Source organism: Pararge aegeria, chromosome 16, assembly GCF_905163445.1.
Source record: "Pararge aegeria chromosome 16, ilParAegt1.1, whole genome shotgun sequence".
NCBI lineage: Eukaryota > Metazoa > Arthropoda > Insecta > Lepidoptera > Nymphalidae > Pararge > Pararge aegeria.
The window spans coordinates 15,641,151-15,667,069 of record NC_053195.1 but is presented as its reverse complement, the minus strand read 5'-3'; the positions used below and the strand labels follow the sequence as shown (position 1 = coordinate 15,667,069).

General features: G+C 35.8%; 2 protein-coding genes across 2 annotated transcripts in view; one reads left to right on the top strand and one right to left on the bottom strand.

Moving 5' to 3' along the window:
• LOC120630443 (transmembrane protein 64) overlaps window positions 1-14,710 on the bottom strand; it is a 28,808-nt gene extending 14,098 nt beyond the window's left edge. Inside the window, exon 1 of the mRNA XM_039899679.1 lies at window positions 14,021-14,710. Within this exon, the coding sequence (XP_039755613.1) occupies window positions 14,021-14,557 (537 nt within the window). The 5' untranslated portion in view covers window positions 14,558-14,710. The remainder of the gene's footprint in view (window positions 1-14,020) is intronic.
• A 1,810-nt stretch (window positions 14,711-16,520) lies between these two features.
• Window positions 16,521-24,888, top strand: LOC120630567 (zinc finger CCCH domain-containing protein 15 homolog). Its single transcript, XM_039899827.1, has 7 exons — window positions 16,521-16,801; window positions 18,318-18,519; window positions 19,130-19,230; window positions 20,705-20,839; window positions 21,979-22,245; window positions 23,163-23,393; window positions 24,529-24,888. Exons 1-7 carry the CDS (start codon window positions 16,727-16,729, stop codon window positions 24,718-24,720), a joined length of 1,203 nt encoding a protein of 400 aa, XP_039755761.1. The 5' UTR covers window positions 16,521-16,726; the 3' UTR covers window positions 24,721-24,888.
• Window positions 24,889-25,919: the final 1,031 nt, after the last annotated feature.

Here is a 25,919-nt window from a genome sequence, read left to right as displayed (position 1 = left end):
CGTTATACTACTAGTATTACTGTGTCAAACTTGAAGCGTTGTGGCGAGTTGGTGACGGCCTCTTCACGACTAGGCGACTAAAGGAAAATACCGGGCAGCGTCCTCCGTGGTACTACTGCCCTCTACTGCGACCAACAACCCGGCCGGCCAAACCCTCCCGTTGAGAAGCCATTAATCCAGCAATGTACTGTGAAAGGCTATTGCATATATATAATATGGACTAACATTTGGAATAAATATAAATAAATAAAACATCCAAACAAACAAATTGTAATAAACAGCATTAAGAATCAGTTAGACCTATTAAGTCGGCAGGTACTATGATAAATTATAAGTACCTGCTTTAAATAAAGCGAAAGTTAAGTATTAGTATGAAAAATATTACCTAGTAGGTAACTAAAATAAATCTCAAAGTACAAAGTAAATAAATAACTCTTAAATATGTGCACTGTATTTTATTTATGAGAGCCTAACCCAATGTTTCTAACATGATACCACTACAAAGAACTTGGCTACTAGCTTTATATTAGCTTTACCTGTATGTTTGTATGTCTGTAACCGACTCCTTTGGACTTGATTTTGACCCTCAACAAACTGGATCAAACTTTACAGATATATCGAGGACCCATGGCAATACACTAATTTTAGAAGATTTATTCCATTTTTCAATTAGCAAAATATAATTTTATTCATTTACATAATTTTCATGTAAAGTCGATGATGTTAAATTTTTTATCCTACCTTTATCTTTAGCCGATTTCTATAATATTAACAAATTGTATGGTGACCGGGTTACCGATTAATTTTGCTCTAATAAAATTAATACTTTAAGAAATACTAAAAAAAAAACACGCTTTTATAAATAAACGAAACTAAAATGTAGTATTAATTTAATATTTTATCTCTTCTCAGTCGGTTCGCTCTTGTCAGAGCGGTCGTAGTCGTCATTTAAGGGTTGTGGCACGCTTAACTATTCGTCGCCACTCCTCTCTGGCAGCTGCCTTTCTAGCACACTCATGTAAGGGGACAGCCACTGCAGCCTTTATTTGGTCAGCCCATCTCATGGGCTGACCAAATAAAGCTGAAATAAATATTTTATACTTATTTGTTATTATTATATTTCTTATTGTGTAATTTTGTTAATATATTTTGTATTCTATGTCATTCTATTTCAATGAAGGTTTATAATAATTTTAAACCACCGGTCCGCTCTCACTCATCTTGTCCTAATCCTAAGGTAGCCTGGCAGAGATCGCTGCTAAGCGATAAGGCCGCCTTTTGTATTCTACTTTTCCGTCCTTGGTTTTTTTATTCTTCTTTTATTTTCCTAAATTCATAGTGGTGTAAAACTAAAGAGTTAAATAAATAAAAATAATTTGAATTTTAAACTAGAAAACATTTTCCTCTTTGAACTTTCCAATAATTTATTTCAATAAAAATTAACTAGAGGTATGAGCTAAATAAGATTTCGCAAGCTAAGAATCAATGCAAATGCTCATTAATCGCTATCAAGTTTATCTTGTTGGTTAGTTTGACCAGCCGATAAGAGGTCAATGATAAAATCTTGACGTGTAAAGCATAAGTAGGTATCTACAAGTATAGGAATATTCCGATTTCTAAGTATTTTTTATTCATAACTGACTCGTTGGTCTATTGGTCGGCTTGCTTGTCTACGGACAACGAGGTCCTAGCTTCTGTGCCGGGGTAGAGTTTAGAAATACAAAATTCATTTATTTCAAGTAGGCCCAGATTATAAGCACTTTAGAATCTTCAAGTCGTTCTGTTTGTCGGGACTCTACCACCGGTTCGCAAGGCAGATTCCACTGAGAAGAGCCGGCAAGAAACTTAGCAGATAACTCTTTTTCAATGTAATTTTACAGTTTATTTCCTAACTTCAGATCGATACTGAAGATTTTCTATGGTGCATTAAGAAAATCCTAGGACCACAAATGATTACACATTCAGGAATTGTTAGGTATAGGTAGGTATACTCAATACCAGTGGCGTGCATAGCGGGTATGCAAAGGGTATGCAGATGATATAAAATAAATAAAATACGCGAAATTTGTTTATTTTATATCATCTGCCCGCTTAGTGCATACGCGTGCACTTCATACATGCACAAAAGCACTGCATACCCAAATTATTTTATATAAGGGGGCGTCCATAAATTACGTGAGGTGTTTTTTTTATTTTCTGTCCCTCCCTTACCCCCTGGTGAGATGTCGTGAGATTTTATTCAACCCCCTCTCCCATCCCCCAATCTCACATGAGATTTTTCAAAATGTGGGTTTCTTCCGTAAACGCGTTGTATTGTTATTGTAAAAAGAAAAAAACATGGATCAGTAGATGTGTAACGTCGAAGTATGAATGAAATTATTTTCTCATGAACGAATTAGTGAATGATCTTAATCGTATTAGGATTGCATTTAAAATTAACTCTTAAGCATGTACAATCTAGATTAAATGGACCAAAATAGTATAATTTTTTATTTGTTTAAATCAGAAAAAAAAATTCGTGATATTTGCCGAGACCCCCCTCTCTCCAACGTAAGATTAGATGAGATTTGACTCGACCACCTCCCCCCCTTAAGAATCTCACGTATTTTATGAACACCCCCTAACTCGTATTGGAAGGTTTTTTTTTTGATGTTATGCCATGTACCTGCCCTATGCATATCCTGGTTACAAACCCTGTGCACGCCACTGCTCAATACCTACCAATCTCTGGTCTGACCCGGGCAGGTCAACCGACCAAAGTGTAAGCACGTTGAAATTATTGAGAGACATCTCCAAAAAAGCTGAAGCTGAAGCGAAGATATACTTTTATTAGACGAGGCCATATAAACATACGACTTGGTACAAGGACAGAAGACGCTTGGCGCCAAGCTTTGTTTTTGTTTTCACAAGATCAAATTCTTCGAATACGCAAGCGCTACGGGTGCCGGCGAACGATGCGGAATACTGTTGATTACATTTTATATGCCATATTTTTATATCTACATCGTTGTTGCTTTAGACTAGACTCTGTTGGCATGAATATTTCTATTATTAATACAATATTAATATGTGCAACAAATAGTGAAAGTGTGTAATTTGTTTGCATCATCATGCAAAACACGGTTTGTTTTAGAAAATAATTTATTGTGAAAAGTTACGGCTGAGTTAGGGGTGAGGCATTTATATTGAAGCCATACCTCTAACCGGTTACCACGCGACGTAGTACCGGAATGCTTGGGCAGGAGACAACTGTCTCCCCGGGGAAAGGACAAAAATTGATCTTCTCCCACAGATTTATCAACTCTCAGAGCATTGGAGCACTAGTGAAAATAGTATCCAAATAATATATATGTGTGTAATAATAAACTTCTCCTATTCCATGTTCCCCTGCTTTAGCAGGTGGACACGGTAATTATATCCCCAGTCAGGGGATATAATCATAAAATGTGAAAGTGATATTAATGAATTTTAAATAGAACTAGCGGACCCCAGCGCCATCTGTCGGGCTGATTTGTGAATCTAAACCATCCAGGGCGCCACCCGAACGCATACCAAAAAATTCATTAAAATCGGCCCAGCCGTTTAGGAGGAGTTCAGTGACATACACACGCACACAAGAAATATATATATAAAGATATAAAATGGAATGGCGGAGTCCCAGGAACATTTTACAGTTTCATCAATAAATAATAATAAAAGTTTTACTTCAATAAAGGTTACACGCTCATACTTTTTTAGCAGTGTCTCAACTGTTATAACCAAAAGTATATCTAATATCAAAATGTACCTGCTCCGCAATAATACAAGATACAAAAAAAACTACGCCACGGAGGCCGTCAAATGTTACAGAAAACTCATCTCATCAGCGCACAATATGAGATGAGAGCGTTTTCATTTTGCTGATACGACTATTATTACATTTCTTATCTATTTATCACACACGCTAGATATTTTCAGCGCGCTCTGAACGTGCAGCAATAAAAACAATACACGTCTAGAGTATTGTGAAGCTATTTTTAGATTGTAAACGACCAATTTTATTTACCCCCAATCACTGACCTGTATATTTATCACTCGACTGGCTGTCCTTATAGCAATTATAAAAATGAGTGCTATAACCTTATACCCATTTGAAGCGCCACATGCAGTGGCATGCACTTCATATATGCACAAAAGCACTGCCTACTCTAAAATTTATGTATAGCTCGTATAGGAGGAGGATTTGCCATTTTATACAATTTTCCTGCTGTATGTATAACCTAGTACCCTGGTAAGAAACCCAGTGCACGCCACTGGCAACATGTGACATAAGTTTGACAGCTTCACAACTTACATCACCAAAATTCCGTTAAGTCGGTGTCACGAATGCTAAACCGTAGAATTAAAAATATACAGAACCCTCATTCACACATTATTGCATGAAGTGCATTGTGTCAAAAAACAGTGAAAAAGCCCCGTGCACGTCTGACCTCACACCCGGCCCGCAATGATAACAACATTTGTTACACACGTACACGTTAAAAAAGTAAAGTATTTTAAAACATCTAAAAAATAAGAAATGAAAACAAATATAATAAATTACCCCAAAAGAGAATTTAAGGTTTCCGTCGCGATGCACGGCAAGCCAGCTCTTTACGACAGGATCCTCCGGGTACTCGGAGCATACACCAAGGATTCCGTTCTTAGAATTGCAAGGAGACCAGAAGGCTGCAACTCGAGATTTAATAAGCGCGTAATAGTCTGGTATTCTGGCTAGCTGAATGTTGCTAGCTCACAAACTTTTCTCATTTTCTTATTTTATCGTAAAGTTTTAGAATATTAGACGTAAAATAATTACTGTCAACTGCTGTTCGAGAAACACTTTAACATTTAATTTCTTTTTTTAAACTGTTTAATTGATATAAAATGTTAAATGTTTATGGGTAAAGCCCGAAATAAATGATATATATAGAATATTATTTTAAAATCAACATATCCTGATGATGCTCCGGTTTCGGAGCGAAACGTGCGTAGAGGGTACATTTCCGAAGATCTGTTTCGTGTGGAGTATAATGATTGAAGAAATTACACAATAAAGATTCTCCTGCTTTTCACAGAGTATAGCAAATTAAGATAAATTTTCATAATGAATCATGGAATTCCGCAAAGTAACGCCTGCTTCTATGCAACTTGATTGGTTGCTTAGTTAGGGCGTAAAGGGTGGACAAACAAACAAATAACAAACATATACACTGCAATTGTTACGGTACATAACGGTCTAAATAAATATTTCTTTCTTTTATTAGCCTAACTGCGCCAAGCAGTTTTACCTGCGGTGAATAAGTCGTTCGGTTTATTTCTTAGGAATACGAATATCCTTGGTAATTTGGGAATTGTCTTTCAGGGTCAGAAGCAGTCTATGTTACTCACAGTCTTTGCAACTAACTCTATGCCAAAAATCAAATTGCTTGGCTTCTCTGAAACACACTTTCATATTAATAATATCAGTTCAGATATAATAATAATAATACATTTTATTTCATTAACAATTACATTCATAACTTAATTATTACGCTGAGATCTCCTTTTAAGCATACGATATAGTTGTACCAGGAGGTCTCGCTCTTCTATAACAAAATGTGTACATACATTGAGCTAATTTTTCCAATTCAGATGTATATTAGGTATTCAATTTTTTATTTTATCATGCTTGCATGCACACTTGTGGAATGTGTGTGTATGTGTGTGTGTGGGTGTTCGTGGGAGTGTGTGGTTCTGTGTGTGATGGTGTTTGTGAGTGTGTGCTTATGTAATAGTTATTATTTATTTATTAAATTAACTTATTATTTATTTATTAAATTGACTTATGTAAAAATACTTTTAAATCGCGGATTGATGTTGAATTTTCGCCGCTGCTTGGTACAATTACAAACTGACGGCCGAGTGGCGCAGTGGGCTGGGTCCAAGGTCGTGGGTTCGATTCCCACAACTGGAAAATGTTTGAGTGATGAACATGAATGTTTTTCAGTGTCTGGGTGTTTATCTGTATATTATAAGTATTTAATATTTATGTGTATTATATTCATAAAAAAATATTCATCAGCTATCACAGTACCCATAACACAAGCTACGCTTACTTTGGGGCTTGATGGCGATGTGTGTATTGTCGTAGTATATTTATTTATTTATTATTTATTTAAACTCCGTAGTGGTAAGCGCTATTGATTTGAGCCAGGAGGTTCGATCTTCATCAGTGGCTATTTAGAAATATACAATTTCAGAATTTTCTATGAGCTGGTCTGGCCAAAGGCGCAAAGCGATTTAGCGTTCTGGTACGATGTCGCGAGGTAACCAATTCGGAGTATGGCTTTAATATAGCTGCAAAGGCTAGCGCGATACCATCTTAGACTGCATCATCACCTACCATAAGGTGTAATCGCAGTCAAGGGCTAACTTGAAAAAAAATGACGACATTCGCCATGGCGAGCGAAGTCACACTGAGAACCATTAGGCTCCTAGACACCCTCCGGGCGCCGAGAACAATGGGATCGTAAATGTATGGCGCGATACTATTTGCGCACTTTATTAAGATTATCTATCGAGCAACACGCCCGAGAGAAGATATCTTCTAGTTCCATCTTAAAGGGTTTATTGTTAGTTAATTGTCTATGTGTATCTCAGTATCATTTTTTTTAATATAAGGGCCGGGGCTAGAACTGGACGATGTCGTACCTACCAGGGGTGCTAGTAAAGGAGAACGTCACTGATTTCATATAACAGTCGCACCGAACGCGTGCTATTTTCCGCTATGCCGTCTTCTCCATTTCTGATACAATGGAACTTGATATAAAAAACGCTTCTATCGATAAATTTTATTATAATGACTAGTAGCGGTCTATGAAATTAATTTGGGTAAATCTGTCATAACGCAATATCTGTTATGAAAGGCAGTTTTTCGCGTACATCCTTACAAAAACGTCAGCTAATGTAGATAAAGTCTGAACACAGTATGTAATTTTAGCAGCAGCAGCAATTTTTATTATAAATCGTGATGAAAAAAGGATTTTTCATCAAATTTGTATTATAAAGATTGTGGAGTGCTTATGATTATGTCTGCTTAATGCCTATCCTGTTCGAACGCCCTGAGCATTCGACTGCTCCCATGCATACCCGACCCTGTGGTCCGACACTTTGGCAGATGGGAACGCGAATCCCCTCGAGTGATGCTGCTGTGATTTTGAGATAAACAGTTGGCAAGAACAAAACAAACATTAACATAAACATTAACCTTCTTACGTCCATCGATTTTTATTACGTGTAGGTAACTACTAGCTAGGGCTTTCGTTGGAACGAAATAGAAATGACGGTAGTACATTTGTAGCTTCTAGGAACTTCACCACTTTATAAATATAAATGAAAGGAACAATTTCAACGGAAATACAACGCGCTGAATTTCGATCCAACCAGCGACGTTACAAACCACATATAAGCAGAACAGTGGGGAAATTCCGCATAGGCCGAACAGTGTAGCGAATGAAAAAAACGATAAGTAAAAATGTCTGTAAAAAGTGGAATTCTTCTCGGGTTTATCAGTTAGATTTGTCCTTGGTCTATGCAAACGAAATTGTGAGATAACTTGAACTGATACACAAATATACGTTCAACCTTGAGGATCAATGATGGGCCTGTTGAAGTAAAAGTAGGCGGAAGGCAATTCAATATGTGGCGGGACGCTGTAATAGGGTAATAAAAGACCCGATAAACAGTAACACATAGACATTCATAACATTTTCATTAGTTACTGGTATAACTCGGCCGCAACATGTAGGGAACCCCCGCAGGCGTGAAATTAGCTAGGCCGCACGGGAATTCCCCGTAATGGGCGACCAATCAAATTCACTTTATGTATCAGCAAATCAGATTACCAGAAGAATGTTTAACTGTAGGTCAGCACAAAGTTTCCTACAGAAAAAGGTAGCTCCCAGAAGACCAAAGAAAATTACTTAAATTTATTTAAAAAAGAAGTAGATAGTGTTACTCTTTTAAATGCTAATTTCACTTCATGTAGTAACCGAGTTATCCAGAACCAAATAAAAATTAGCCCATAATATGATGCTATTGTTCTTCGGGTCTTTTATTTTATTACCCTATTACACAGCGTCCCGAATTGGCTTCTTTTGCCATTTTGCCTGCTTTTACTGCATATTTATGATGTTTTTACGGCTTCATCAGGCCCACCAGTGATCCTCAAGGTTAAACTTATATTTCTCTATCAGTTGATGTTTTCAAACGACCAGAGACAAATCTAATGGAATAACTCGAGCATTATTTCGCTTGTATTTCTCTCTATAGTCATCACATAATTAAGAACATATAAACAGCGTGTACACGACTAATATTAAAACATCAAAAACCACTACACTTTGGTAGTGTTTCTCGAACAAACGGTTAGTCACCATTTTACCATTTAGCAGTTGACAGTAATTTATTTATTTCACCAATTATTTATTACTTTTGAAGTAAAACTTTTTTTAGGCGCGACTAGTGAGTATTGATTATTTATTAACTCAGATTATTTTTCTGTGTAATTTCCGCTATTTAAAAATAATAATTTGGATTGGTCGTAAGTATATGTCATATACTCCACGCTTCTTGACTTGTACGCCAGCTAGTGGCAAATATAAAAATCAATTAGGATAATTTATTTTCAATATTTTCAAACGGATCAATTGTGAATAGCAAAATGAATAAAAATTCAAAAATTAAATTTACTATCGGACCATACTTAAAATATTACATAGTGTGGCTGGTTTTGCTTGCAATGTTGCCGGCCACAGTATTGCAGCCACAAATTGCCGTAAAATATAGCCCGTTTAGACGCCCCTTAAGACTACCGTTGTTTACCTACATGACTAGCGTAGATATGGCAGTAATTCTTGTTTTGCAACTTTTATGACAACAATGATAAATGATTATTAAATACTGTAACTGGTTGTGACAGGATAATCTATTCTTGGGATATTGCGGCTTAGGGCATGCCATACGAGCGTGGTCAATAACCGAGAATCGATCTAAGGACCTAAGGAGTGAAATAAAGGTATAAAACTCGGGTATTAATAATTTTACACCACCTGTCCGCTCTCGTTCATGTTTTCCAAATCCTAAGGTTGCCTGGCAGAGATCGCTACTAAGCGATAAGGACGCCTTTTGTATTCTACTTCCGTTTTTATATTTCTGTACTTCTTTTATTCCCTAAATTAATAATGGTGTACTAATAAAGAAATAAATAAATAAGTATTATTCATCATCATAATCATCATATCAACCCATTACTGGCCCACCACTGGGCACGGGTCTAATCTCATAATGAGAAAGGGTGAAGGCAGTAGCCCACCACGCTAGCCCAGTGCGGATTGGTGGAGTTCACACACCTTTGAGAACATTATGGAGAACTCTCAGGTATGCAGGTTTCCTCACGATGTTTCCTTTACGGTGAAGCAAGTGATATTGTTTAAAACGCATATACCTAATATAGTTATGTTAAAGTTAAGAGGTGCGCGCTGGGATTCGAACTCGGCACCCCGAAACTTAAGACGAGGTCCTAACCCACTGGGCTATCACCGCTTCAAGTCAATTATTTCAGTCATCAATAATAACTATCTTGATACCAAGAAGTCAGTCAAGGTCAGAATAAAAAGGCCATATTTAATCTCTACAAGTTGTAACGCTAAGATCGCTCAGAATTTCCTAGCTTCGGCATGTTTTCTGTTTTAGAAATTATTATTTTTCAAATAACGAAGCACCTATTCTCACATTCCAATTTTTTCAAGAGTTTTTATTTTTTCTTTCAAGCAAACAAATAAATGTTAGAAGAAGCAGTGATAGCCTAGTTAGTTCGACTCCCAGCACCAGCAATGAGAGTTCTCGATACTGGCGTGTGGCGTCAACCAATTCGCACTGGGCCACCGTGGTGGTGGATTACCGCCTAAGCCCTTCTCATAGTGGGAGGCCGTGCCCTGTAGCGAGCCCGTAATGAGTTGATATGATGATGATGCATAAATTTCAAAAAGCTGGGATATAGTTATCAATTACTATCATAAATCCTAAATGTAAGAGAAAAAATAAAAAAAAATAAAAATAGAGTTTATCAATGCATTCTATTAAATTTAATTCAAAAGGTTTTTAGGTTTTTATTTTTAATCATCTCACTAGATTTAAATTGAGTGTATGGTTCTCGCTCCAGGGACGGGCGATAATAACTGCGACTCAGTCTTGCACTATAGCAGTACTATCGAATTTGCGTTTCACGATACACATTACCTTATGCTCGCCTCATTTTTAAATGTTACACAGTAACTGTTCATTAAAAATAAACTTATTATTATTATTATTAATTCAACAATTTTTTTGTCCACAGCTGGACATAGACCTTTTGTAGGGAGTTCCACAACTCACGGTCCTGGGCCGTTTGCCTCCAGCGGCTCCCAGCGACTCGCCTGATGTTGTCTGACCACCTCGTTGGGGGTCGACCTACGCTGCGTTTACCGGTGCGGGCTCGCCATTCCAGCACCTTAAGAACGCAACGTCAATCGGTTCTCATTACCACTTCAACTTTCCGACTAGCCACTAATTATTGAAGAATCCTTCAAGCTGTCACTCCATAGAGCAAATTATAGTAAAATACAATCCCAAAGGAATGATTTGGAGTTCAAGATATGATTTTTTTTATATTACACTACAAGTTAGCCCTTGAATGTAATCTCACCTGGTAATCATTGCAGTGAGGTAGCAGGCTAAACTATTAGGGTATAGCATTTCTATTAAACCCGTACGTCTAATCGATTTCGATTTCGATACGGCATTGTACCAGACTGCTAAACTAGCCACGGCCGGAACGTCCCACCAGACCAGACCAGAGAAAATTCAGAAACCTCCCAAAATTACCGCACAGGGATCAAACCCGGGACCATCCACACATAAAATCACAGCGCAACACTGCTCCAGGGAAGTCGCTAAATTGTAAATTCATTTTTTACTCTCTAAAAGTATTGATGAGATTTTTTACATCTTTAGGGATATCGAAAAAAATTGTTTGTATTTAGGTAGATAGTCGAGTAGATAACTACGTACTAAGTAGTTATAGAAGTTCATGTTACAGTCATCAAGAACCACAAATCCAATTAGATCCAATTAACTCCATCACTCATGCCTGATGTCGCTACGCAATACAGCATGTTAACATCTTAAAGTGCATTTATGTTCACCTAGCTATTGCCCGCGACTTGGAATCCGAGCGGATTAATTTTACAGTTAAAAAACGAGCTTACCATTTTTATTTATATTCTTCGGGCAACTAGGCCCATACAAAAAACACATAAAATACAATACAATAATGAAAAAGATAAAATAAGACCATTTGGAAATGGGTTAGAACTAGGACACCATAAAAATATCACTAATACTCATCATCGTCATTTTCAACTCATAAACATAATTAATTTGTAATTGTAGTTTTTTATTCATCTAATTCTAATATTTTTTTTTTTGTATTATTATTATTTGCAATTTTAATTTCTTTTAATTTATATTAATGTAGTCTGTATTTGCTTATCTTCACAGTATTTTAAATTTTTGTCATATGGGTATTTGGCCTGAATTAAAAGCATTTATTTTGTTTATTAGCAGAGAACATTATATATAACTTTCAGGCATGCAGTTTCCTTCATCGTTGAAGCAAATGATGTTTAATTGCTTAAATTTGTTTAGGAACATTATATGCCTGAGCCTTTTTCCTTACGCCATCTGCAACCCTATTTCACCTCAAATGTAAGTACAGTATTAATGTAAATATCATGTGTACATTGAACATAATATATATATGTCAAGTTATACAAAGCTTTAAAGTTTATTTTGGGTGGACTGAGTTTAGATCCCTGCATGCACCTCTAAGTTTTCTCTGTTCTTCTCTGTTTTCTCTGTTCCTCTCTTCTCAATAAATGTATTCTACCTATTCCAATCACTAATTATATTCCTCCATAAACTTGTTGCTAAAGTTTGTTGAGATATATGGTTTTTATACCACAATATGCAAAAGAAGTTAGTACTTTATACTAGGAAACTATTTATATAAAGTTCTCTTAATTAATTAAGAAGGTACCTATTATCTCTATTAATTTGCAATACTCACTGGATAAAGTAATATACATTAAATACCTATAGTTCAAAGCATATTAAAACAACTAACAGGAAACAAAATAACAACACAGTTCAATTAACTGAAAATTATAACTTCATTCTTTTAATAGCACCCTAATAGTGAGATAGCTCACAAATGTATGGGCTTTATTGGGTGAATAATTAAATGGAAGCTAAACATGAATTAACCTTGAAAAAACAGTCTTGAATTATAAAGAGAACTGAATAAAGGGCTTTATGCGACCTTCAAGTTAATAGTTTCTATGGAACAAATTATATTGTTACAACATAGTAGAAATGGCATTCACGATAAATATAAATATGATTGATGGAAATAAATGTTTACCTTGGCCAGCATATTGCCCAGACATTTGAAGGGCTATATTACCTGTATTTTGAATACCTTACCACAGCAGTAGTATGAAATTTGTTGGTAACTTTATTTTTAGTTTTATCTCATAATCAGCTTCAGAAAAGGAGGTTTTATGTATTTTTTAAAATAATTTTTAGCTGATTTAAATGTTCACGGTGGATTGATTAATGTAAAGTACTTTTATTGTTTGAATTACAGTGAGTAGAATGTAATGTACTTTTCTCACTTTCTTTCTACTTTCTTTATTTCATAGTGTTATTTTAATAAGAACAAGACAGTAAGGATTTTCATTTACAGTAAATATATATAAAGTATATAAAGCATGTATATATATATGTATATGTTTGAAACAGAACACTCACACAGATGCATGCAGTAACGAGGCTCAGAAGCTAGCCTTCCCATCTACTTAAATCCTGTGATAATAGCTATGGGGCCTCATCAATATATGCATGTGTGTGAGTGTGCTGTTTCCAACGTTTGTTCGTAGTTTTCATACCGCTTCAATATATATACTGTGTCCTTACCAAGCAGAGTAGGATGGCACCGATTTGGTGATGATGATGACAGTAAAGAATGTAATCTACATCATATTACAAATGTTTCACACTTAAAATTTATAACATCGAACATATCTCCATTTCATTTTATTATGCTGTGGTAAGTGTTTATTATGCTGTGGTAAGTGTTTATTATGCTGTGGTATAAACATTATATTCAAATGGTTAAGGTGTGTTTAGAGTATGTAGAGTAACATAGGAAAAACCCTGCATGTATTATAATAAATAAACAGTAATTGCAAAATTATCAGATAATTAATTGTTACAAAAAAACTACTTATTGATCAAAAGTTTTTGTTACTTATTTATTAAAGTAATTACTTATGTAGACATAAGAAATATTTAGATTAAAAAAAAATTTAGTTTTTATATGATGCAATACAAAAAACAGTGCTGCCTTTGCAAAGTTACTTATTTTATGTGAGACTGACTGAAAAATATTACATTACTTCTAGTCTTATAAGTTCCACAACACACACTGCTCCAATGCAGGTAGTTGGGCTTAGATAACAAACAAACTCTTAACTAATTTCAGCATCATCAAATCAAACCATTCTGGCCCACAACAGGGCACAGGTCTTTTAACACAATGTGAACTTTGGCCCGGACAGTGGAGCAGAAAGTCTAACCTTTAAATTTTTTTTAAGGCGGTGATAGCTGGGCTATAAAAGAATGTTTAGTAAGACCAAAACTGACTGTTACGTGTATTAAACGACAATAATTCACTATAACATCTTTGCTGTTGTCATTTAAAAGCACGGGTATTGCATCAAATGCCTTGAGCAGAAGGTGACTTCCTCTGCTCAAAGAATTTAACAGGATACATCATATCACATTGTGATCTTTGAGTATATTCTTCAGTCTTAAAATCGTCTACTGTAGTGACAACGAAATATATAGCGAAAACACTTACGGCAAATATTGTATTTTGAAGTCCAAAAGGTATTGGAGTGAGCCTTGCAAAGAATACTATCTTGAACGCTTGAGGCCCCGATATCACTTTCAAGAGCGCTCTCGCCGTCTCGTTCTTGAGAAGGCGGTCAAGAGGCAGATACGCTCTCAGCATTTTTAAAGTGAAATGAGCCACCGCCACTCCAAAGTTCGCACTCACTACCACGGTCCCCAAACCCTTCAGGATCCCGAACAAATATCCACTTGTAATTATCAACACTAAATAACCAATTGTCACCGGGAAACTCACTATCAAAAACAGTCCCATAAACAGTAAAAATATAATCTTGGGATCCTGGGCATCTACCCAGTATAAAATAGTTTTTAAGTACTCCTTGAAGAAATAAAGAACTAGAACTAAACAAGTGAGGAGTAACGTTGATATAGCAATATTAACTAAATAACTGTAAGCCGTCCTGTTGTTTATTTTAGACCACAAACTTTTCTTTCTAGTCGCGGCAACGTCGGGTTGCCCGTCTTCTACGTCCACGATTTCCATTGTTCCAGCTTATTGGTTAAACAAACACGACCTATTAGCGGGTGCACCAAATAATAGCGTGTAAAATAGACTATTTTTCGCCATGGCCTACTTTCAGATACTGTTTATTTCGGCACGGGATAAAAATTCAACATTGACCGTATGTGACGTGAACCGATCACTGACACTCGCGGACCAATAGTAAAACTAAATATAAATTTGTAGTGAAGCACGAGAGGAATATTTTTTTTTAATTAGGTAAGGTTACGATGAATAAAAAATAAATCGATTATCAAATAATCGAAAATGTATTTTAGTTCAACAAATAAAACTTAAAAACATTCGTACTTAATCTGCGGTTCACTCCCAACGAAATACAGTAATGTCATCCGTGTGTAAATAAAATCAAAGCAAACAATAGGACATCGTTCTTTTAACGATTACTTTCTTTTTGTCTATAAAAATTTAGAAAAGCGTTTGTAGTATTAAAAACTAAATCATCCTCCCAAAAATAAATCAAGGAAAAAGAAGTAAGAAGTCGCAAACATTCTATTTCGTCTTGACAAAATTTAAGCATTTTTTTCTTATTTCGTGGAACATCACATAATATTTTATTTGAAGTAGTAACAGAAGTATTTGTAAAATTCAACGATATAATTATCGATCAATTACCATTATATTTTAGTAGGTTAAAAATTGCTTTATTTACAAACAAATATAAATCACGTTATGTAAAGTATTTTTATCGTGTTGTGTTTTTGGGTACACTTAACACAAAAAAATTTTAATCTTACAATTTAATTTTTATATCATTTCATATGTAATGATTAAGTGTTATAATAATTATATGATAGCATAAATCATATATTAAATATTTATTTAATGGTACATGCAAGGAAACTAAGTTAAAATGTAGAGAAATTAAAACAATTCATTTAAATTAATGAAACTGTTTTTTATGTTAGTTACATCAACCAATAATATCGATTTTATTAACTAGGTCGTTCATCGATGACATATAAATGTGTCCACCACTAGCAAATATGTGCAAGTCTATCGTCTGATATCGGGGCTGTCAGTTGTCAGTGCCACAGCTATAACATTTTGTATTGAAAAGATTTACCATATTTGTAGGGAAATTTGAGGGGTATAAAATAATCATTTGAAATCTAACTGTGTAACTAAATACAGATCGCTTATATACCTCAATTGATTTGGCAATAGTTTTTGAAGAAGTAGAATATGAAACTGGTAGCAAGTAAAATAGGGTTCTATATTCCTTTTATGGAGGGTAGAGGTAAGGAGGATCATCTGTGTATATGAAAAAGTGTCGTCAAAATGTATTAAATTAGGATGGCGCCACATTTGCATCAAGGTAACTCTTAAAAGAAGCGCCAAATATAAATATTGTTAGAGTAGGCTTGAAAAATAAACAAGGAAGTAAGGTTATATTTACCACAATATTTTGTACAACGTAAGTTGTTGAAATTCTCAATAATTAACTACTTTAGTCGATAATGACATTAAATTTTTTAACTCGGCATACTTCAATTCATCTACGATTGCTACATTCATACCATACCCTGTGCATCCACGAGCGCCATTGTGGAGGATTTTTGAACTGTTATTTAGCGCAGTGTCAGGACACTTTTTCAACTTTTCTCCCATATAAGATGACTCTCCTTACCTCTACCCTCCATAATTCCTTTGTCTTGGAAATAGAAAAGTAATTAATAAGCATTACTTTATTTTATAAATCCTGGCCATAGCTTTATAATTAAACAAAAAAAAAACAATAACGTAAATAAGTATCTCTGCTAAATTCAAAATACCTTATACATTTTTACTCGGTTCAATATTATTCGGATTTGAAAACAATTTATTTCAATATTTTAACTGTTTCGGGGAAAATTGTAAATATTTTGAAATAATTGATCGATCGGTGTTTCGTTATTATCAACAGTAAGTAGCAACACTACTATTAAACGTCAATGTCAACAACAGCAGTCTTTCGTTAGGCCACGATTTTTCGAGTGGAAGTGATTTTTAATATTAAATGATAAATCGACAAATGTTTATGTCCTTCACGATCGCAGGAACTACCAGGAGGAGTAAACACAGATATTTTTAAGTTAGATAGAGTAGAAACTAATTTCTGTTGTTAAGTGGTGCACAAAAAGTAATATAACCATGCCGCCGAAGAAAGCACCCGCTGCTACCAGCAGCAAAAAGACTGAGCAAAAAAAGAAGGAGAAAGTTATTGAGGTAAACTATATCTTTACTGTTCTACGTAAGTATATAAGCTCTTTTTTGAGCTGAATTAAATCTTTTTCATGGCATTAGTTTCGCTAATGATTATCTACGTATGCCAGCCAGCTCACATTGGAGATATGTGATTGGTTTTTGCTTTGCTCTTCATCCCTCTGTACTATGGGAGAAACGTTTGGCCCGGGACGGGTAGCATAGGCACGAAACAAAAGGTATATCCCTGATTATACCACTGGAACGTCCAGCCTACCTGTCAAAGCATGGTACCAGGTAATAGGAGAATTTTACCCCTGTTTATTATTACATGTAGATTATTTGGGTATTATTTCCAACTGTGCGTCAATGCTTGGAGGGTTGGTTGATAAAGCATTGGGAGAAGATAACATTTTGTCCTTTCCCTGTAGAGAAAAATGTTTCCTAGCCCTGCAGCAAACTATTAAACTTGATGATATAGGGACGGTATAATACATAAAACCCGTTGACTTACTAACCACATTCTTGTACAGATTTTAGCCTCGCAGAGAGAGGTCTTTAGTGTTAGGGCCCACAAGCTGTGTTTTGAGTGGCAGTGGCAAAGCATGGTGGGCCTTTTCATAGATTAGGTGCCACAGAGTTATCTTGCATACAAAATTTATTTATTATGTTACACTTCAATATCGCAGCAATCTCTTTGTAGACTATATTTAGAAACCTGATGAGAAGATATTAAAAATACATAATGCAAAAAGTTAATTAATTAAATAGTTTCATTGGTTTGTATGTAAAAATAATGTGAATTATAATAAATACTTAAAATAGATAGGTAGATGAGTTTGATACTGACACTTTTTACTTTGATTTAAACTTATTAATTGAAAAAAACTATATTAAGCATTAGTAATAAAATACAAGTAACATTGTTTGCTGTAAGACAAAACTTAGACAGATACCTTTACTATGCATAAAGGAAGGTATTATATAACCCAAATTGTTGAAGTGCTGCAATGACACAGAAAGTAGGGTAGCTATCCTATTATTACTGAATATTATAATAGTCTAAGACTCTTTTGTCACACTGAGGATTATATAATTTCCTGTGCTTTTGTCCTTTTCATGATGGTTTTGTTGATGTCTGATTGGATGAGGGTCTGTGGTCGCTGTCACGCATCTCGTGAAATCAGCTGCAAACTTACTAACTTCAATTTAAATATTTGTATTTTATAATTTCAATTAAAATATTCGTAAAAATGTCTTGAAATCAATGTTATTAAATGTTTAAAAGTGTTAAAGTCACTACAAACATACTGACTTGACTATGCAAAAGTGCTTTTAAAATAAACCAATTTGGAATTTCGAATGTTGATGGTCCTGCAGAATCACTAACTCTGTCCTCAGATAGTTTTGTAGAAAGTTAGTAGACCTGTTTTCCAAGTGTTTAATCCAAGTTCAGTTACAAATTTGTAGGGCAATTAAGCGTTTTAGAATTATATCCCCTATACTTAAAACTAAATGCATAATGTTCTGTTATTTCCAGGACAAGACATTTGGATTAAAAAACAAAAAGGGTGCAAAACAGCAGAAGTTCATCCAGCAAGTAGAGAAGCAGGTGAAGAGTGGCGGCATCCACCCCGCCAAGCCCATGGATGACAAAAAGAAGGATAAGGAACAAAAGTTGAAAGAACAGAAAGAGTTGTCACTGCTCTTCAAACCCGTCCAAACACAGAAGGTTGAGAAAGGTAATTAAATAGTTATAGTTGCAAGCAGATTGTAGTTTGCGGGGCATGCAAGGATCGCATCCATCCAAACAAAGTGCATCCATCCACATGAGGCAATGTGTTAAGCCTTGTTTGCCTGCAATTTCCAGGCCAACCATCAGACGGGAACTTCTTCCAGAATCGGATGCTGCATGGCAGCCGTCATAACCATGTCAGTAGAACTTTCCCCGAAAACTTACTACATGCTACTAAAACTTTTTAATAGTTTCTAGTAGTACCTTTATTGCAAAATATGCGAGCCTCATCATAACTTTTTTTTTTAATGTAAGGCCAGCTCTTGATGACAATCATGCCCGTTAGAAAGCAATGATGAGGTCTAAGTTGGAGTGCGCTTGGCTAGTAAAAGCGTATTCACTCTTGCCTTGAAGGTACCATAATTATACGTGGCTGGAAACGCAGTTGCTGGGACGTTGTTCCACCTATTTTCTGTACTTGTTTTTATTCGCCATTGGTTGCCTGGAAGAAATCGCTATGAAGCCATAAGGCCGCCTAATTATATATGTTGTTTTGTTATACTTTTTGTGGTGTGCAATAAAAGTATATTCATTCATTCAATGTTTTTTGTTGGCAGGTATTGACCCGAAATCAGTGGTGTGCGCTTTCTTCAAACAGGGCCAGTGTACGAAAGGGGACAAGTGTAAATTCTCTCATGACTTGACCATTGAAAGAAAGGTAAATGAAAGAAAGGTTTTTTTATCACATTTTTTTTTATTCACATATAAGGGATATGCAGGGCTTGCACCGGCAGGAGACAAAAAATGATAGCCCCCGATTATATCCTCTGAAAACTGAAAAGGGATATTCAATATTCAAATTCAAAAATGTTTTATTCATGTAGACCTTATTACAGGCACTTATGAAGCGTTCATACATTTAACACGTTACACTAATGTTAGTGATGGTTATAACTGCATTCGTTAACATAAAACTGAAGCTACGAGGGTTATAAACGCGCCCTGGTCTAAGAAGAAGCCCACAACAAACTTGGCCAGGTTTTTTTTTGTTATCACCATAATTGCGCCTATTATGTGTGTGTTTGTATGATTGAGCTTACTTTACACTCTCACTAAGCAACCATTCGACTTCATTTTTGGTGTAGAGTCATTTCAAGGGACGGACAGTGACATAGGCTACTTTTTGTCCCAGGGAAAAAAACGGTTCTCACGGGATTTGTAATAAATGTTGAAAACAGCTAGTAACATGTATATTTAATCGCGCAGGAGTAATCTAATCGGATGGCGACGCTCCAGTGCGCTTTGATTAGGTTTTAAAATTCGCTGAATAGCGACCGAACTTACCTACACAAACTTACTATACAATTGATGAATTTCTTAATGACAAGGTTGCTTAGAAGCATCCGGCTCCGCTTTCATCTCTCACAAGATAGAAAAATGAATGTTAAAATGTAAAATGTAAATTGTTGATGTTCGGAAAGAGCAACTGCTGAGTTTCTTGCCGGCTTCTTCTCGGTAGAATCTGCATTCCGAACCGGTGGTAGAGTCACTACACACAGACAGACTTGACGTTTCAAAAGTGCTTATATTAGGCCTACTTGAAATAAATGAATTTTGAATTTTGAACGGACTCGATCCGACTATAGTGAAAATCAGGTTTTAACCACAGGCAACTTTCATCCGGGATTTGTAAAGAACCGTTATAAATGCGGACTAAGAATGACATGACAAAGGCTCTTAACATATAATTGAACCGAGCAGGAGTTTATTGTAATCGGATGCCGATGTCCCAGTGCGCTTGTATTACTTTTTCATATTTTTCATTTTTATTTTTATATTTATGGTCAAAATAAACTAAGTTATTAGAAGTAATAACAGAGGGTAGCATGAGAAATAAAGTTGAGAGCCAATTACAAGTTTTGAGAACATTATGTAGAACACGTTTCCTCACGATGTTTTCCTTCACCGTTGATAGAATGCACTCACTCAGGATTAATGAATGAATGAATGAAACATAAAAATATTATTATTATAAAGTACAGTGGTTAAAAAAAGGAATAAGGGAATTGATGCGTAACAAACTGGACTATGAACTTTCAAACACAAGTTCGGATCGGACTCGATCCGATTACAGTGAAAATCAGGTTTTAACTATGTAAACAATATTCATACTTTATTTCTTGCTTTTGCAGGCTGAGAAGAGGTCGCTGTATGTAGATATGAGGGACGACGATGAAGACACCATGGATAATTGGGATGAGGACAAACTGAAAGAAGTTGTGGAGAAGAAACACGCGGAAGAGAAGTCGAGACCTTCTACTGACATTGTGAGTAAATTAACTTTTCGTGGATAAAACTATACGGGGATTCGCGAAGCCAAATTTATTTTTACTTTAATTAGTATGTTACAATTTAAAACATTAGAAGTAAATTAACTTTCCGTGGAGAAAACTACACGGGAATTCGAGAAGGCATTTGTTTTTTTTAACCAGTTTTGTTAAAACCAACAGCACTTTAAAACATAAGAAGTAAATGAACTTTTCGTGGAGGATACTGGATAAGGGGATAAGGGGATGCGATTATGTAAATTTTTATATTATTTAAATCAGCTATGTTACAAACAATAAAACTTAAAAACTTAAAAATGCGGAAATTAATAAGCGAACAAAATTAGTTACAAAATATTTTAAGCTAAAATAATCAACTAACGGTTAGTTCAGACAGAATGCAAATACACTCGAGCATTTCACTGGTTCCAGTGAAAAAAAGGACTGTATTACCATGCAATAAATAAATAAAACTTCAATATAATGCCATATCATAAAAAAATCATCGTCACATCAACCCATGACTGGTCCACTACAGGGCACGGGTGTCCTCCCACAATGGACAGGTGCGGATTAGTGTCCACAAAAAATATTGTATGATTAAATAAATAAATTAATATAATTAATTAAATATTATATATTGTATTTGAGAGTGAATCAATATGAATCATTGTGGTAAAAATTAATTATATAACAACAGTAAGTTAAAGTTCATAATTTAATGAGCACACTTTAAAATGAAAATGGTAACTTTTTTACCTTCATGGGCTTCACCTCTAGACCAGAAGCTTGTGTACGTTCCCGATTACCTTGTACTAGCGACCCGCCCCGGCTTCGCTCGGGCGCAGTGTAGGTACTTGTGTAATTAATAAATAATTGAATATTTGAAAGGTTAAGCCGGATTTTAAAATGTATGCGCCCAAAAATTTGTTTGTCACGACATCACATTACAAATCTTAGAATTTCTTTGCTTTTCTCTTCTATAAAAGCCATTTTTACTAATATATAAACCTTCCTCTTCACACTACCTATTGCTAAAAACTGCATTAAAATCAGTCATGAGGCTTAAAAGATCTAAGCGTACAAACGGCGCGAGCGTCTTTGATTTATAGTATGTAAAGAAGATATTTTTTTTATAGATATGCAAGCACTTTTTGGAAGCAGTCGAGAAATCCAAGTACGGTTGGTTCTGGGAGTGTCCGTCCGGTGGCAAATGTATATACAGACACGCTCTGCCAGCCGGCTTCGTCCTCAAGCGCGATAAAAAGAAGATGGAGGACAAAAAGAACGAGATCTCGCTCGTGGACCTCATTGAGAGGGAGAGGGCGGCGCTGGGGTCAAGCCAGACGAAGATCACGCTGGAAACCTTCCTCGCGTGGAAGAAGAAGAAAATCAAAGAGAAACAGGTACTCAATTTGTTTTTATTTCATTACATGTTGCCATGGTTACTTAGAAATAAGTAAATAGACGGATTTAGACGAGCTTACTTTGGGGCTAGATGGCGCGACGTGTATATTGTCGTAGTATATTTATTTACATAAAATAAATAATAAATAAATAAATATACTACGACAATACACACATCGCCACCTGGCCAGAAAGAAAGCGTAGCTTGTGTACTAAGATGACTGATGAATATTTTTATCAATAATATATACATAAATACTCCTCCTCCAAAATATGTTGGCTTCCTAATGAATAAATAAATAAATACATTTACTCAGTATTTGCGTACACGAAAACTGCTCAAGTCAAGTATTTCTTTATTCAAATAGACACATAGATGGCACTTTTGATGCATTGATTACATACAAAATGTGTTCATAGCAATGAGTAGTGATGGCGATAACTACATTAGTAAACTTAAAACTAAAGCTACGACGGTTCGAAACGCGCCCTGGTCTAAGAAGAAGCCAAGATCGCTACTAAGCGATAAGGCCGCCTTTTGTATTCTACTTCTGTCTTTGTATTTCAATTTTTTATTTTTATTTTCCTAACTTCATAGTGGTGTACAAATAAAGAGTTAAATAATAATAAATCTTGCAACCACCGCTGTCAAACGTCACTTTTCCATACAATAAATAAACAAAAGTTACGTTTGACAGCAGTGATTGCAAGATTTACGTCTGTCGCGAGATACGTAATCACCCTGCGGGTGTTCTTTTTTGTTATCACCATCTCACATTGTCATTTGAAAATATTTTAAATGACAATGTGAGTTGCTCAATCAAATCTTTTACTCGGACTACTGAGTTTCAGCTTAAACTCCAGTCCCGGTGTTATACCTGTATGCTATATATACTCACGAGATTTGTAATTCCAGGATGCCCTCATCAAAGCGGAGGAACAGAAACGCACGGACTTCAAAGCGGGTCGGGCGGTCGGTCTGTCCGGGAGGGAGATGTTCTCCTTCGACCCAGCGCTGGCTGAGGACGCGGACGATGACGACGAGGCCTTCGACCTCCGGAACTACGACCAGGAGTCTGATGACGACCAGGACGTCACGGAGTATAGGAACATAGAGCTGGAGCTTATTGGAATGGAGGCCTCGGAGGTGAGTTACAGCTATTAAGCAGGGTTTTTTTTTCTTCCATCACGCGATCAGCTGATGCAGCTGTAAATTTCCTCCCGTGTGTTTTGTTACCTCTTATTATACAATGAATAAAATAAAATAAAAATACTACGACAATACACGCATCGCCATCTAACCCCAAAGTAAGCGCAGCTTGTGTTATGGGTACTAAGATGACTGAGGAATATTTTTTATGAATAATGTAAATAAATACTTACAAAATACATATAAACACCTAGACACTGAAAAACAATGCTGTTCATCATACAAACATTTTCCAGTTGTGGGAATCGAACCCACGGCCTTGGACTCAGAAAGCAGGGTCCCTGCCCGCTGCGCCAATCGGCCGTCAAACAATGTGCAAAATCCCAAATTGAAGCACGTTTAAGCCTTCTAAGCTCCATTGACGGATTGGTGCAGTTTGCAGCGACCCTGCTTTCTGAGTCCAAGGTGATTACGTATCTCGCGACAGGCTTGCGACAGGCTATGGAGGGTAGAGGTAAGGAGAGTCATCTTATATGGGAGAAAAGTTGAAAAAGTGTCCAGTTGTTGCGCTAAATAACAGTTCAAAAATCCTCCACAATGGCGCTGGTGGATGCACAGGGTATGGTATGAATGTAGCAATCGTAGATGAATTGAAGTATGCAGAGTTAAAAAATTTAATGTCATTATCGACTAAAGTAGTTAATTATTGAGAATTTCAACAACTTACGTTGTACAAAATATTGTGGTAAATATAACCTTACTTCCTTGTTTATTTTTCAAGCCTACTCTAACAATATTTATATTTGGCGCTTCTTTTAAGAGTTACCTTGATGCAAATGTGGCGCCATCCTAATTTAATACATTTTGACGACACTTTTTCATATACACAGGTGACTCTCCTTACCTCTACCCTCCATACGATAGGCGTAAATTTGCTGCTGCAGCACTGCTGTCAAACGTCACTTTTGTTTATTTATTGTATGGAAAACTGACGTTTGACAGCAGTCATTGCGAGAGTTACCCCTGTCGCATTGCTGGCGCGAGAAACGTAATCACCCTGCCGGAACCAACCAACTTGAAACCTCAGCGATCACGACACACGATTTTAATAACATGATGCGTTATTTTCTAGGTGGACGACACTGGCACAAAAGCAACAGAAGACCGACTCCACCACGTCAACCAGGGTATGGAGAATGGAGTCACAGCACCAGATGATGATAATGATGACAACTCCCAAGAAGGAGCGGTACCTATCAACGAGAACCTCTTCCTCGACGAAGATCTTGACGAGGAGTTACAGAATCTAGATTTGGAAGATTAGGTCCTGGAGCCCATAGAGTCAGATTATACCATGACGGGAAAGAGGGGCTGGAATTCCCGACAACACAGTGCTAAAATAATACGATAAATAAAATAAAACGACAGTTGAATATCAGAGAGGTCGAATGATTATCGATTTAATAAAAAATCAAAATTCTATTTATATTTTTATACTTGTTTTATTTTATTACCTAATGTTAATAAAAGAAACGAAGCGATTGATTGGTGTAGTCTATTTTTTCATACCTTGGACAATGTTTTCGTTAATTTATAATGTAAAATATATATCTATATATATAAAAGAAAGTTGTGTTAGTTACACTATTTATAACACAAGAACGGCTGGAGGAATTTTTATGATATTTTTAAATTTTTGTATTATTCTTAGTCCGGAATAGGATGAAAAGTATTAAAATATAGTATTCATAAAAAAAATTGTTTGGCGGTACGAAGTTTGCCGGGACAGCTAGTATATACATATACTAAGACTACGACAATGTTACCATAATACAGACGTTATATAACATACGAAAGACGACGTTATAACTAAGGCGGGTTATATATGTAACGGAAAACGTGAATCGTCCTCTGTGCTACTACTACGGTGTCGCTTTTTTGTGATTGTGTGCGCGCGCATCGTAAAAAGTGAGCTGGCCGACGATGTACCCCTCTCACTCGGTTTCGCAACTACCTTCATCCTGTTAAAATCGTGGAACCACGTGCGCGCGTATTTCTTTACATCGTAAGTAAATTTTAATCCCATGATTTTTCCTAACGCCGCTAAAGAAGTATTACTTCAAAAATATTGTCAATATTATTATATAAATATGGATAATATTTTTTATCCACAACTTCAATTCTTCAATATGCCCCTCACATAGGCAATAATAGTGACAATATTATGCGGTAGCTTACATTTAAAGTCACAGCAGGGTGCAGAATAAAAAGATGCTAAGACTAATATAAATTTATTAGTAAGAATTACAATATTAATTATCATAATATATTAATTATCATAATATGTTGAGTCGACCGTTGTTGTTCCGATCGTCGTTTCAGTCAATGGTCTTCTCGCGAAAAGCTTCGACCAACATCTCAAGAAGCTTTCGCTTGGTTGTTGGATCAAGGGTCGGATACAGAAGGCAGTAGTCCTTGAAACGGCGCGTATTGTGAGGAGGTTTCTGACTCTGGAGCCCTGAC